General features: G+C 41.7%; 1 protein-coding gene across 1 annotated transcript; it reads left to right on the top strand.

Annotated features, from left to right (window-relative positions):
• Positions 1–1541: 1541 nt before the first annotated feature.
• On the top strand, positions 1542–12497 carry REXO2 (RNA exonuclease 2). The gene is made up of 7 exons (XM_020872792.2): positions 1542–1732; positions 2731–2814; positions 6679–6756; positions 7364–7475; positions 8783–8891; positions 10083–10136; positions 12063–12497. Exons 1-7 carry the CDS (start codon positions 1586–1588, stop codon positions 12190–12192), a joined length of 714 nt encoding a protein of 237 aa, XP_020728451.1. The 5' UTR covers positions 1542–1585; the 3' UTR covers positions 12193–12497.
• Positions 12498–12770: the final 273 nt, after the last annotated feature.

Below are 12770 nucleotides of genomic sequence, written 5' to 3'. Positions count from 1 at the left end.
TTACTTCAGTCGTGTCCGACTCTGTGCGACCCCATAGACGGCAGCCCGCTAGGCTCCTCTGTCCCTGGGATTCTCCAAGCTAGAATACTGGAGTGGGTTGCCATTTCCTTCTCCAGTGCATGAAAGTGAAAAGTCAAAGTGAAGTTGCTCAGTCGTGCCCGATTCTTAGCGATCCCATGGACTGCAGCCTACCAGGCTCCTCCGTCCATGGGATTTTCCGGGCAAGAGTACTGGAGTGGGGTGCCATTGCCTTCTCCATAAAGTAAGCTACAAGTGAGTAAAAAGCTACAGGAAAACAATGTGACTCATTATTAGAATACACACACACACACACACACACACACACACACACACACGACCTGCACATGATTTGATGATCTTTTGAAGAGATTTTTGGGGTGCCCTGGCAGGTGGTGGGTTGGGTGAAGAGAACTTGAAGGTGAAATCCAGGACACTATGTTATACTGTTTGCTTTTCTTAGGCAACATGTCTTCTCTCTCACAAAACCAGATCACCGGGTATGAATTACTGTGCTATGAACCACCAACTCTGTAATTAGAGCCAATATGGCTTTCAGAAAAATATACAGAAGATATAATTCCAGGCCTAGACCAATGTTTGTGACAAAGTCGTACTCAGCACTCCAACTTGCTACTGAATAGCCAAAGGTTTAAGAGATTCATGCAATTTGACACTCCACGGTCGAAAAATCCTTTTGGGGGCCACCTCTACTCATGGAAATAATGGAAACTATAGCTGTTAGTGGAGGAGATTAAAAACTTTGATCAAAAGCAAAGCAGATTGCAGAGTGGGCAAAGCTGGTTTTAGTTCATTTTAATTTAATTTGCTGCATAGATACAAGCACAATATTTAACTATGAGAACTTGTAAGGGTGGAGTAGGAAGTCATTACTACTGACATCTAACAGGTGAACTGAAACACAGACCACGGCGGCAAGTCAAGCCCTCCGTAAGGAATAAGGAGTAACCCTTTGCCAATGAAGGGAAAGTATTTTATTCAGCACCTAAAACATGGTAAGTGATCACTCAGATAAGATCTCATTTAAAGATTTCTAAAGGTGGAGATGGTCTTCCGGCTTAAAAAGCACACCGCTCGGCTGTCGCATGTAAATAAGAAAGTGTGTGGAGTGACAGGTAAGTAAAAAATAAGGGGGGGGAAAACAGCAAAAAAAAAAAAAGAAGGATACATTTGAAATAAGTAACCAGGTCTTTTTCGAGTTAAAGTAAGAGAGCTCTTTCTCAGCTAGGCGATTTGCAACTCATCCAAATTCAGGAAATAACTCTTGGAAAAGAATAAACTTAGTTCTGAAAAACATGCGCGTCCAGTAACATCCGAAAACACGTGGCGGCGGCGGGGCAATCGGGCGCAACAGCATGCAAGACTCTAAGTCCCATCAGCCCATGTGGCAGCTAAGCCGGACTACTCAGGGAGAGTCGGTGCACTGGCTGCTGGGACTTGTAGTTTTCACTCCTGCGCCTCCCCGCGGGTTTGCGACGTTTAGCGACTATCGCGCCTGCGCCAGCGCCGGCTGAGAGGCTGGGGCCGTGGCGGCTTGTGCCGGGTGATGCTAGGCGGCTCCCTGGGCTCCAGGCTGTTGCGAGGTGTGGGTGGGACTCGCGGGCAGTTCGGGGCGCGGGGTGTCCGCGAAGGTGGCGCAGCCATGGCGGCGGGGGAGAGCATGGCTCAGCGGATGGTCTGGGTGGACTTGGAGGTGAGTCAGGTCGGTCAGGGGGAGAGGGGAGACGAGTGAGTTTTCTCGGGTGGGACCGAGTAGCCGAGCGTGTCCGGGGAGAGCAGCGGTGTCTGGATCTCAGGTGTGGCAGGTGAGCGCCTCCCGGCTGCGGGCTGCGCGGGGCAGGTCGAGGGACCGGAGTCCTGCGGGCGTTGAAGACCGTGCCGGACTGTGGGGTTTCTTTTCCAAAGGGAGGTGTCAGCTATATGGCTTCCCTTAACCCCCAGTTCCGCCCAGATGTGGAGCTCCCTAACACGGTGGTGGGCTTCGGGTCCCCGGGGTAGGGGGTGGACACAGCAGCTCCGCTAGACCCCACTTCCCTAGCCTCACGGGACCCTGTTAGAGGCAGATGGGACTCCGGAGATGACTCAGCCTTGCCCCACATTCCATAAAGGAGAAGACTGAGGCCCAGAGAGAGAGAGAGAGGATTCAGCCCGTTCAAGGTCGTGCAGTTAGTGAGGGTCGGAGCTGGGACTACAACCCAGTTCTGATCCCTTTAGGTTTTCCATACTCAGCCAAAGATTCCCTTCTTCCTTGAGCCTCAGTTTTCTCCTATTTGAAACGGGGATAATAACACTCGATTATGATGACTATCAAGTGCTGTAATTAATATGAAAACTTTGTAAACTCTGCAGAGGTGTAGTGAAGTTAGTTGTCTAACTCTTCCAAAATTGAATGCTGTCAGCACTCAATTTTGCTAACTTTGCATATACCCCAGAGTAGGACCGTGACGCCTGACATGTAGCCCGCCCTTGGTAAATGGTTATTGAATAAACAGCCCATATTGAGTGCCTTGAGGACTTGCTGAAGGAGCAGTATTGTCTCTTCTATCCTGGCTGTGGAATATAAGTTAAATATGCTTGAGGGATGTCCTATTAAATAAACTTGGGTGCAGTAGGCTATAAAGATGGTTTTGTGTGTATATATATATATTTTGCTATATGTATGTATGTGTATATATATATTTTTTATTGCAGATGACAGGATTGGACATTGAGAAGGACCAGATTATTGAGATGGCCTGTTTGATAACTGACTCTGATCTCAACATTTTGGCTGAAGTAGGTGATGCCTTGTAATACAGCCATACTTTTTACAGTGTATTGGAAATCTAAAGATTGTCTCTCCCCACCCCCGTCACCTCTTTATTTAAAAAATAAAACTGATATAGATTAAGGTCCAAAATAACATTCTAGGTCCTGGTGGGCTTGGTACTAGAACCAAAGTAATCCATCTCAGAGTCTAGTATTTTTCAATAGTTATGGCAAAAATTCGGGGGCTTCCCTCGTGGCTCAGAGGTTAAAGCGTCTGCCTGCAGTGCAGGAGACCTGGGTTCGATCCCTGAGTCAGGAAGATCCCCTGGAGAAGGAAATGGCAACCCACTCCAGCATGCTTGCCTGGAGAATCCCATGGAGGGAGGAGCCTGGTAGGCTACAGTCCATGGGGTCGCAAAGAATCAGACACGACTGAACGACTTCACTTCACTACTTTAGTGCCTGCCAGGCACAATTCTAAGTGCTTTACATGTATTCACTCTTAATCGTTACAGCAACTATAAGGTAAGTACTGTTATACTCATTTTATGGAGAGAGAAGTTTTGGTACAGAGTTGTTGAGTCATTTGCCCAAGGCTACCTGGCTAGTTATTGGGCAAGCCAAGAGTTTAACCAGGTAGTCTGAGTAAAGGGCTTCCAACCAGTAAGACAACCAACTACAGTCACGCCAGGATCGGTGACTCATGCCGAAGTTGACTTTTTTGTATCATAACCTTAGCTTTAACTCGACTTCATATATCCAGTATCTACCTTTTCAACCAGGGCATGTGATTCATCTAGATCATTAATAAGATTTTAGAATTTCTGTTGATACAGAGCCATGAGCTATCCTGTTGACATAAGGGGCATGGTTAAACGTTTTAACATGCTGCTTTTAACTGAACATTAAGCAAAACAAATAAAACACACCTGTTTCCGGTTGCCTTTCAGACACTCACAAAGCATTTAATAAGTATATGACAGCATCTGATTGGTAGAGGGTGAAGTTCCCGGCCTTCGTCATACTGTCAGCTGAATTAGAGGCAGTGAGGAACTCCAGAGTAGGAACACAAGTTTAACTAACACAGGTTTGTTAAAATAAATTTCCGCAGGGTCTGATTGATGTGTTACTGGCACTGGATACATTCCACAGATCTAACCTTAAGACTTTCACTTATTTTCTTGGTGAGGTAAGGGAGGAAGAGTCATTTTAGATGAATTGTTACTTTTGTGGAGTACCAGGCAGACATCCTGATGCTTCAGATATACCTCCTGGTATATCAGCTGTGGGAGAATCACGATACTTTGTATTTCTCATAGTAACAACTACCTCTTTTTTTTTTTTCTTAAACAAATAAACAGTCACTCCCACCTCTCCCAAGACCGCAACTTTATATAAATCTCGAGTTTTAGGTTTGGTTGTTTTTTCCTGTCACTTGGAATTTTCTAGAGATGAATAGTGAAGAGAAGTGTCTTTATTCACCAACCTTACTTACCCTTGGCTGGAGAAGAGTTTTCCCCTCAGACTGTTGATATAATGTGAAATACTGACAGTTTAATGGACCAGTTACTTGATATGTACCCTGGAGGAAATTTGGGCCTGTAGTCTCACAGCTGCAGATGAGTGTGGCATTTGTAAATAGACCCAGTCGGATGAGGATAAGAATGTTAAAAAAAAAAAAAAAATTGCTACAGGCCTGTTGGCACTGAAGTGTCAGTTCTGTGGAAAATGTTTTATTTTTGTATACAAGTCTGGGGAAGACGTTTTATGTTAGAAGAGCAGACATCCCACCCCAGAAATTTTTCTGTAAGTAGCTCAGAGTAAGTTCTATAGCCTTCAGTTGATAGATGTTGGCTTTTTCCATCATAGTTTTTTAGAATTGTGTTTTGTGATATGAGGTTTTTGGTTTTGTTAAAAAAAAAAAAAAAAGTGTTACCAAAACAGGGTCCTGGGGACTACCCTGGTGCTTAAGACTTCTTGCTTCCAGTGCAGGGTGGGGTGGTGGGGGTGTGGGTTCGATCCCCGGTCAGGGGACTAAGAGCCCACATGTTGTGTAGCACAACAACAACAGCAACAACAAAAAACCAACCAAAAAACAAGGTCCTACTGAATAGCACAGGGAACTATATTCAATGTCCTGAGATAAACCAGAATGGGCAAGGACATATGTATAACTGAGTCACTCTGCCGTCCAGCAGAAATTAACACAACACTGGAAATCCACTGTACTTCAAAAAAAAAAGAAGTTATCAGAGCACATATTTTCGCTTCTTCGTGGAGATTACCATCACCCGTTTTCTTGTTTGGCTAAAACTCCTTGTAGCTGTCAGGCCTATTTTAGTCAAATTCTTGCCATTCCTCTCAGTAACTGCAAACTACTTTTACCACCTTAATACCTTGGATTTAGAGTCTTTTATCCCCCCTCAGTTCAAATATGCGTGTCTATAATTTCTTTTATCCTGGTAACCTCCCTGTGAGGGAAGGGGGAGGGGCGGTTTGTTATCTCCATCGCCCAGGAGGAGAGACTGGGAGGTGACTTGCTTTAAGAGTTGAGCTTCTCTGCTGGAGCTCTGACTCTCAGGTGATTGTTTAGTTAACTGGAGCTGAGAATTTCCGGGTCAGGTTTTCTTTTTTTTTTTAAATCTTTCAGATGCCACCAATTACTTTTTCAACTGTTAAATGTGAAAATACTGTTAAAATTAAACAGTGTAGCTTTATGCAAAACATATGCATTGTGAGCTGTTGGTTTTTTTCAACAGCTATTCTTCTCTTGCCTGATCTTACTCCCCAATGTCTTTGTATTTTTGTAGTATTTTAGTATTTTGTATGCATATACAAATGTGTGCCTTTCTTTTAAACAAGTGTAAGTGAACTCTTAAGCATATATATACTGTTCTTCAATTTGCTTTTTGTTTTTTACTTGGCAAAATAGGAACTGTTTATAGTCAGTGGTTGGCAAGCCTTCTCTAAAAAAGATCAAATGTCAAATATTAAATATTTTAGGCTTAGATACCACATACCTCTCTGTCACATATTTGTGTGTTTTACAACCCCCTTTACAAATGTAAAAATCGTTGTTAGCTTGCTAGCAATTAAAAGTGCCTGAAGCTGAGGCTATAGTTTGCCGACCCTTGATAGTTATCTATGGGAGGAGGGGATCGGGATGGGGAATACATGTAAATCCATGGCTGATTCATGTCAAAAACCACTACAATATTGTAAAGTAATTAACCTCCAACTAATAAAAATAAATGAAAAAATATTATTTTTAATTGGAGGATAATTGCTTTACAATATTGTGTTGGTCTCTGCCATACAACAGTGTTAATCAGCCCTAAGTATATATGCTCCCTCTTGAACCTGCCTCCCACGCCCTGCCCCATCCCACCCATGTAGGCTGTGAAGAGCACCAGATTGAGCTCCCTTTGTCATTCAGCTCGCTATCTGCTTTACACACAGTAACGGTTTTTCAGTGCTACTACTCTGAATTCGTCCCACCCTCACCTTCCCCTGTTGTGTCCAGAGGTCTATTCTCTATGTCTGTGTCTCTATTGCTGCCCTGCAAGTAGATTCATCACTACCATTTTTCTAGATCCCACATGTATGCATTAACATACAATATTTGCTTTTTCTCTTTCTGATTTACCTTACTCTGTATAACAGGCATTAATAGGTATTTCAGTTTTTAGTTGTGTACATGTGCATTGGTTATTTTTTTTAATTGTCATAAACAATGCTAGAGTGAATGAGGACTACTTTTAGAGTTAACAAAGTGCCCTCATCTTTTTTACTTTCTCTGGTATATATATTTACTTCTTAAAGCAGCTTGAACTCCAAAACCAAGTGTATCCCCAGTGATTCTGGATGACTAACAGCTTTTCCTATCCACAGGGTCCTAACCTGATTATAAAACAGCCAGATGAGTTACTGGACAGCATGTCAGACTGGTGTAAGGAGCATCACGGGAAGGTAACATTACCATATAGTAGGATTGCCGCTTTGGGGATCAGTAATAAGCTTGTTGCCCCCACATCTGAGTCCTAGACCCTTGTTGGATGGTATTTTTAAAAGGGATAGACGAAGATTGCTTGGCAAGCCTGGGAAACTGCTTGCTTGTTCACTTTTCATCTTTGGGATCTCTCGAGACCATCTTCTCCTGAATGTCCTCTGTTTCGCCTCTCCTGCATTCAGTCTGTCACAAGTGCATTGCGGATTATCCAGTATTGCTCAAGTCAGTCTTTTGGATAAGGTTAGACATCAACTTTCAGAGAAAGGAGAACACTGCTCTCCTCTCACTAGGTGTTTCTTCCCAGAGGTTCTATCCTTGGACCTTTAGCACCATGTTTTCTGACCATGGGGAAATGCTATTAACTATCAGGAACATAACTTATTTGACTTGGATTCTTTAAGAAAAAAAAAAATCACTGCAAAGATGGCAGTTTCAGTTTGAACTTGAGGTCTGCAAATGGTCCAACTCTGATTATATTTGCCCTCTTTAGAAGTGGAATTTCATGTCTGGATGCCTTTGAAAACTGACTTCGTCTGTCTTGGTGGGGCTGGGGATTCTCTCTTGCAGTCTGGTCTAACCAAAGCAGTGAAGGAGAGTACAATGACACTGCAGCAGGCAGAGTATGAATTTCTCTCCTTTGTACGACAGCAGACTCCTCCAGGGCTCTGTCCACTCGCAGGTAAAATCCAGTCCTATGTCTGCCTTGTAGATAGTCTTCCATTGCAGCGGTTCAAGAGACTGTGGTTCCAGAAAGATCCACCCAGATCGTCATGTCTTCCACTTACCCCGATTTGGATTATGCCTCTTACTTTTGTGCTCAAATTTCCTTGTATAATTTATACATGAATATCAGGGAAAATGCCCTGAAACCTGACATGAGCTCTGGGATACCCAGATTAGCTCAATAACATTTTCCCACATATTTTTATTATGGGAAGATTTTAAATATACAGGAAAGTTGGATATAGTAGTTGTTAATTTTGTGCCATATTTATCTGTCTGATTTTTGTAGACCTGTGAATGTAAATTGCAAGCATCCTGACACTTAATTCCTAAATAATTCACCCAGGATTTCCTAAGAATAAGGACCAAAAGATCATTGTTACATTTAAGTAAACCCAAGATCCTTGTCACATTTAAGATGATTAAAAATAATTCAGTAACATAGTCTGATATCGAGTCCATATCTAAAATGTCTGTTTTTCAGCCAGGATTTAGTCAAGACTCGTGCATTTCATTTGGTTATTCTGTCTCTTTAGTCTTAATCAAAAATGTGTACCTGTCTTTTCCCCTTGTGACACTGACTTTTTAAAGAAATAGGCCAGTTCTGTTTGTATTTTGAAACAACTGTCATTGTCAAAGGGAGGTTAATGTCCTGTGGTGGTGTATTTGTAAATGTAAACTGGTATAGTTACTAACACTTTTCTTAAGTATTCATAAAAAATTTTGACCTTAAGTATTAGAGCATGTATTGTATAAAATTTCCCCCTAGCCAGTGCAGTCTATTTTAAAGTTCTTATTAAAAATTTAGTGTTTTTTTAAATATAAATTACTGTGTGAAAACATGAATGTGGATATGCGTAAAACTGAAATTTGAATAAAGGCTTATCTACTTATATGATTCAGTTAAATTTTTAGTGTTAGTGGTGTGGATTTTATGATACTGGGAGAAAATGTGCACGTCTGGTATTAGCTTAAAAAGTAACAGATTTGAGCATTATTTTAAATGGAATGATAGATTCATCCTTTTGTCTAGAGTGCCATTTACAAATCTATTATGAGCTAAACTGACTAAACATGCTGAAATCTGCACTTGTAATCTAATCAGATACACTCAAACCTAATTTAGAAGTTTTGAGATGCTTTTACAAATTGTTTGAATTTATAAAAAAAAATCATCTCCAATTAAATACAGTCTATGAATTTTTATGTCCTCTTGTGTACCACTAGAAATACACAGATGCGGTATGCTTCGTGTCTTTCTAGGAAATTCAGTTCATGCAGATAAGAAGTTTCTTGACAAATACATGCCCCAGTTCATGAAACATCTTCACTATAGGATAATTGATGTGAGCACTGTTAAAGAGCTGTGCAGGTAAGGGCTATATTTAGGATCCATTCAGTTGCCTCATTTAGCATGTTTTCCTTGAGAATTTGTACAGAGTAATTAATTGAATAGAGCTGTAGAACTGAGGGGGCCAAGTGGGTGTATAACTTCCTCATCCTATTCTTGCTTGAACTGGTGAGCCCTGGGGAAAGAATATCAGAAATCTTCCATATAAATTAATCCAGAGAATTTATTGGAACACCCACCTCTGTGCTGCATATTGGCCAATGTGCTGGGAACATATAGGCGAAAAGCCCTTAAATGCTTAGAGTCTAGTGAACTGACAGATATGTTTAAAAAAAAAAAAATCCACCTGGGGTGTGTATTGTGTGATGACGTTGGTCAGGGAAAAGTGTGTGTAGAATTTTGCGGGCATGAGAGAAGGAGCACCCAACTGCAGGAGTGGGGAGGGTGGGGAGTTAGTGGAAACTTCATGTAGAAAATGGCTTTCAATTGAGATTTAAAGAAGAGTGGACATTTTCCAGATGTTTAAGGTGAAGAGAGAGCATTCTAGAGAACGGGCAGAGGTACGAAGATATAGGGGAACAGGAAGGTAAGGGTGATAACGATGAGATAATTCTGATAAGAATGTGGTTAAGAATAGAGGGAGAAAGACTTGCACCATCTTGGAGAGAAGGAGCTAGGGAAATGGCAGTGGGTGGCAGGAGCCGTGTGGATGTAGCGTGTTTGAGAAGGTCAGTAGCAGGGCCTTGAGTGCTTGAATGGGGGCGTGAAGACAGGGAGGAGGTATAAAGTGTTTCTAGTTTGGGCAGCTTGGTGGGTGATGGAACTGTTCAAAGACAAAGGGGAACGTAAGAGGAAGAGTAGATTTGGCTGCTGGGGGAAGGGAGGTGTTGAGGATGGTGAGTGACCCTGTGTGTGGGGGGTTGGAGACGCCTGGTGGATTTTAGGTGGAGTTGTCCTGGATACCTGTGACAGAAGCAAGGGAGAGGGCAGGGCTGGAGTGCACAGTTTGGGAATTTTACATAGTGATCTTGCCTGAAAAGAACCTATAGAATGAAGAGAGGTGAAGGAGAGAGATGGAGTCCCAGACAAGGTGGCAACTCCATAGTCACAACCCAAAGGCCTTTTTCAGTGTTATTACATCACTTGAAGGATGTAATTATTCAGTGCATTTGAGACAGTTTCCTTTGAGAGTTGCATTTTTGCTGTGTATAGACGCTGGTATCCTGAAGAATACGAATTTGCACCAAAGAAGGCTGCTTCTCACAGGTAAGTTTGGGTCCTTTTAAGTGTTTGGCCATCTGACACATACATAACCCCTGAATTCCTTACTGTTTGAAATAATGTCACTTATCCCTTGGGGGAAAAGTAAAGGACAACTACATAGAGATAACTTTCTTTTGCTAAGATTATCAGGAATTCTGGTCAGTTTTCTAACATTCCCTTATGAGATAATGTATGATCTTAACATCTTTATTGCTGCTTTGAAACTTGTGGATAACTTAGTCTGGAACGTATGTGAAATGGTGTAATTTTTCTAGTAGTGAGCACTATAATTTTCTTCCCAGCAAGCGTATGGGCTTGTAACTATTTAAAATTTGAGCACTTTGTGTACAGTTGTACAAGGCAGTTAGCCTGATTTCAACACTTCTTAGTTTTTCAAATTCTTTTCTTTTTGTGTCTGCAACCTTAGGCCCAAGTACACAGGAAATTTAAAGATCTTGTGTATCTAGAGTCCTGTTTTACTTGTTGGCATTGTGGCCTTTCAGGAAGGACATAAGACGTGATGGGAGATGCAGCAGCTGGCTTCTAAGGGCAGTGTTTGTTTCCTCCATATACTGAGTCCCTACTGTGTGCCAGGCACACTTCTAGCCAAACAGGAAGACCGAGTCCTTGTTCCAAAGAGCCTGGCATTCTGATATGTTTTTTTTATTGGGCTTTCGTGGACTACAGCACAATAATACAGGTCTGGAATACCTCATGCGGAACAGCTGGGGCTCAAGGTGTTTTGGATTTCAGATTTTTCAGGCTTTTTCAGGCTTTAGAAGGGGAGTAATAGCCCTAACGAGGTCTGGGGAAGCACTCATCTTCAAACACGTGACTGCTTCTACAGTGAAATGTACAGATATTCACACCATGTGGCATAACCAGTGACAGCTTCACATCAAGTGGGCCAGGTTTGGCCACAAAGTGGGCTATAGAAGGACTTTGGGTTTTCAGCTCTTTTTAAATTTCATTACTGTGGCTAAGATGTGGTGTCCCGTGATTTAACCAGAGGCTGTATTTTTGACAGCTTCAGCTGTCCACCATATACCTAAGACCTGGAAAGAAAGCAAAACTGTTGCCCTAATCACAAAAGTAACTCATAAAACTCTCGCACTAAAGTTTGTGCAGTTTGATCTCTAGGAGTGGGCCCTTGGCCCATCTTCAGAGCAAATTGATTTACTTGCCCGCTGTTCTAATAATCTTGGGTACCTGGTTTCTCAGACTGCAACACATGAGAAACAGCATGTTAGAGAAGAAAGAAGGCTGTTAGGAGGAGGCAGGCGGCCCCTAATGATAGCACAGATCACCTTGAGAGGAGGGAGGTCCTCTGTGGTTAGGTGCTGTCTGTTCATGGGTGTTTATTATGATGGCTGAGTCACCAGTTATGCTTGAGTATGTGAATATATTTTGTGCAGGACGTCATTAAGTATTGCACAGTGTCTCCCAAACTATATGCCATGTGCTGGGAATCCCACAAGTGTGGTCGATTTAAGTTTTAGAAATATCGTGTCTACCATACAGCCTCCTCTGGGGAATTCAAAATACACATCAGTACGTTAAATACTTTACAAAAACTTCAAAAGAGGAATTGTTTAATCTAGTTTCCCCTAAATTATTTGACCCTGGAGCTACCCCCTCCCTCCACCCCGGCCCCCGGCAGAACACTTCACTGTCTTATGGAGCAGTTTGGGAAACCTTTATCTGTTAAATTTTAGACATCTTTTTTGAAATCAAACAGTTTTTTAAAAAAAACAAGCACTTAAATTTGTTTTACTGAAGCGTTCCACTTCTTGTTGATATCAGATAGTTGCGTTTACAGTAGTACCGATTGTTCTTAAGTTATTTATAAAAAGTTACACCTTTGAAGAATGGTGATCATCTCCTCTGACTTTTGGACATTTCAACTCAGCGTGGTGTGTTTGCTTGTAGGGCACTTGATGACATTAGCGAAAGCATCAAAGAACTTCAGTTTTACCGAAATAACATCTTCAAGAAAAAAACAGATGAGAAGAAGAGGAAAATTATAGAAAATGGGGAAAATGAGAAGACTGTGAGTTGATGCCAGTTCTCACGCTGCCACTACGTAGTTCTCTGGAAGCAACTTCTGGTGGTTTTTTCTTTTTCCCTGGGCTCACACTGTTTGCTTGGCCAATCACCTTCCTTCAGTTAACTTGCATCTCCAGATTTTTCAAGCAGACAACACCTGAAAATTATTTTTCTCCTAACATGCTGTTTTCATTTATGACACAGCAACTCCTTTGTAAGTACCAGGTCACGTCCACCCCTTGGTACATACCTGTATTTGCTTTTAGACATTTCTTTTGTTTAAAAAAAAAAAATAAAGCTAGTTCTATTGAAATGCAATCCTTTTTGTACTTTCGATTCTTTAGTAGTTTGATTGGAAAATGATGTGTCTTTTTTTTCCTTTTTTAGGTGGTTTGCCTAACGTTTACATTCTCACAGTGCCATTAGGAGTGAACTAAGTTTCAGTTCTGTTCAGTAGGAAGTGAACTTACTCTGTCTCACTTTACAAGTTAATAATAGAATAATTGGAGATAGATTCAGAGGAGCAAATTGGGCTCATGATTAGTAATAGTTACCGAACTAACAGAGCTTTGGAATAGCTACTCTTTACTC

Source organism: Odocoileus virginianus, chromosome 10, assembly GCF_023699985.2.
Source record: "Odocoileus virginianus isolate 20LAN1187 ecotype Illinois chromosome 10, Ovbor_1.2, whole genome shotgun sequence".
Lineage (NCBI taxonomy): Eukaryota > Metazoa > Chordata > Mammalia > Artiodactyla > Cervidae > Odocoileus > Odocoileus virginianus.
The sequence above is the reverse complement of the archived record's forward strand: the minus strand, read 5'-3'. Positions and strand labels throughout refer to the sequence as shown.

Bases quoted from the DNA above. Each gene is read 5' to 3' on its own strand.
- REXO2 (XM_020872792.2), top strand. From the start codon at position 1,586: ATGCTAGGCGGCTCCCTGGGCTCCAGGCTGTTGCGAGGTGTGGGTGGG. The intron at 1,733-2,730 runs GTGAGTCAGGTC...TTTTTATTGCAG, and splicing joins TGGTCTGGGTGGACTTGGAG to ATGACAGGATTGGACATTGA. The intron at 10,137-12,062 runs GTAAGTTTGGGT...GTTTGCTTGTAG, and splicing joins AAGAAGGCTGCTTCTCACAG to GGCACTTGATGACATTAGCG.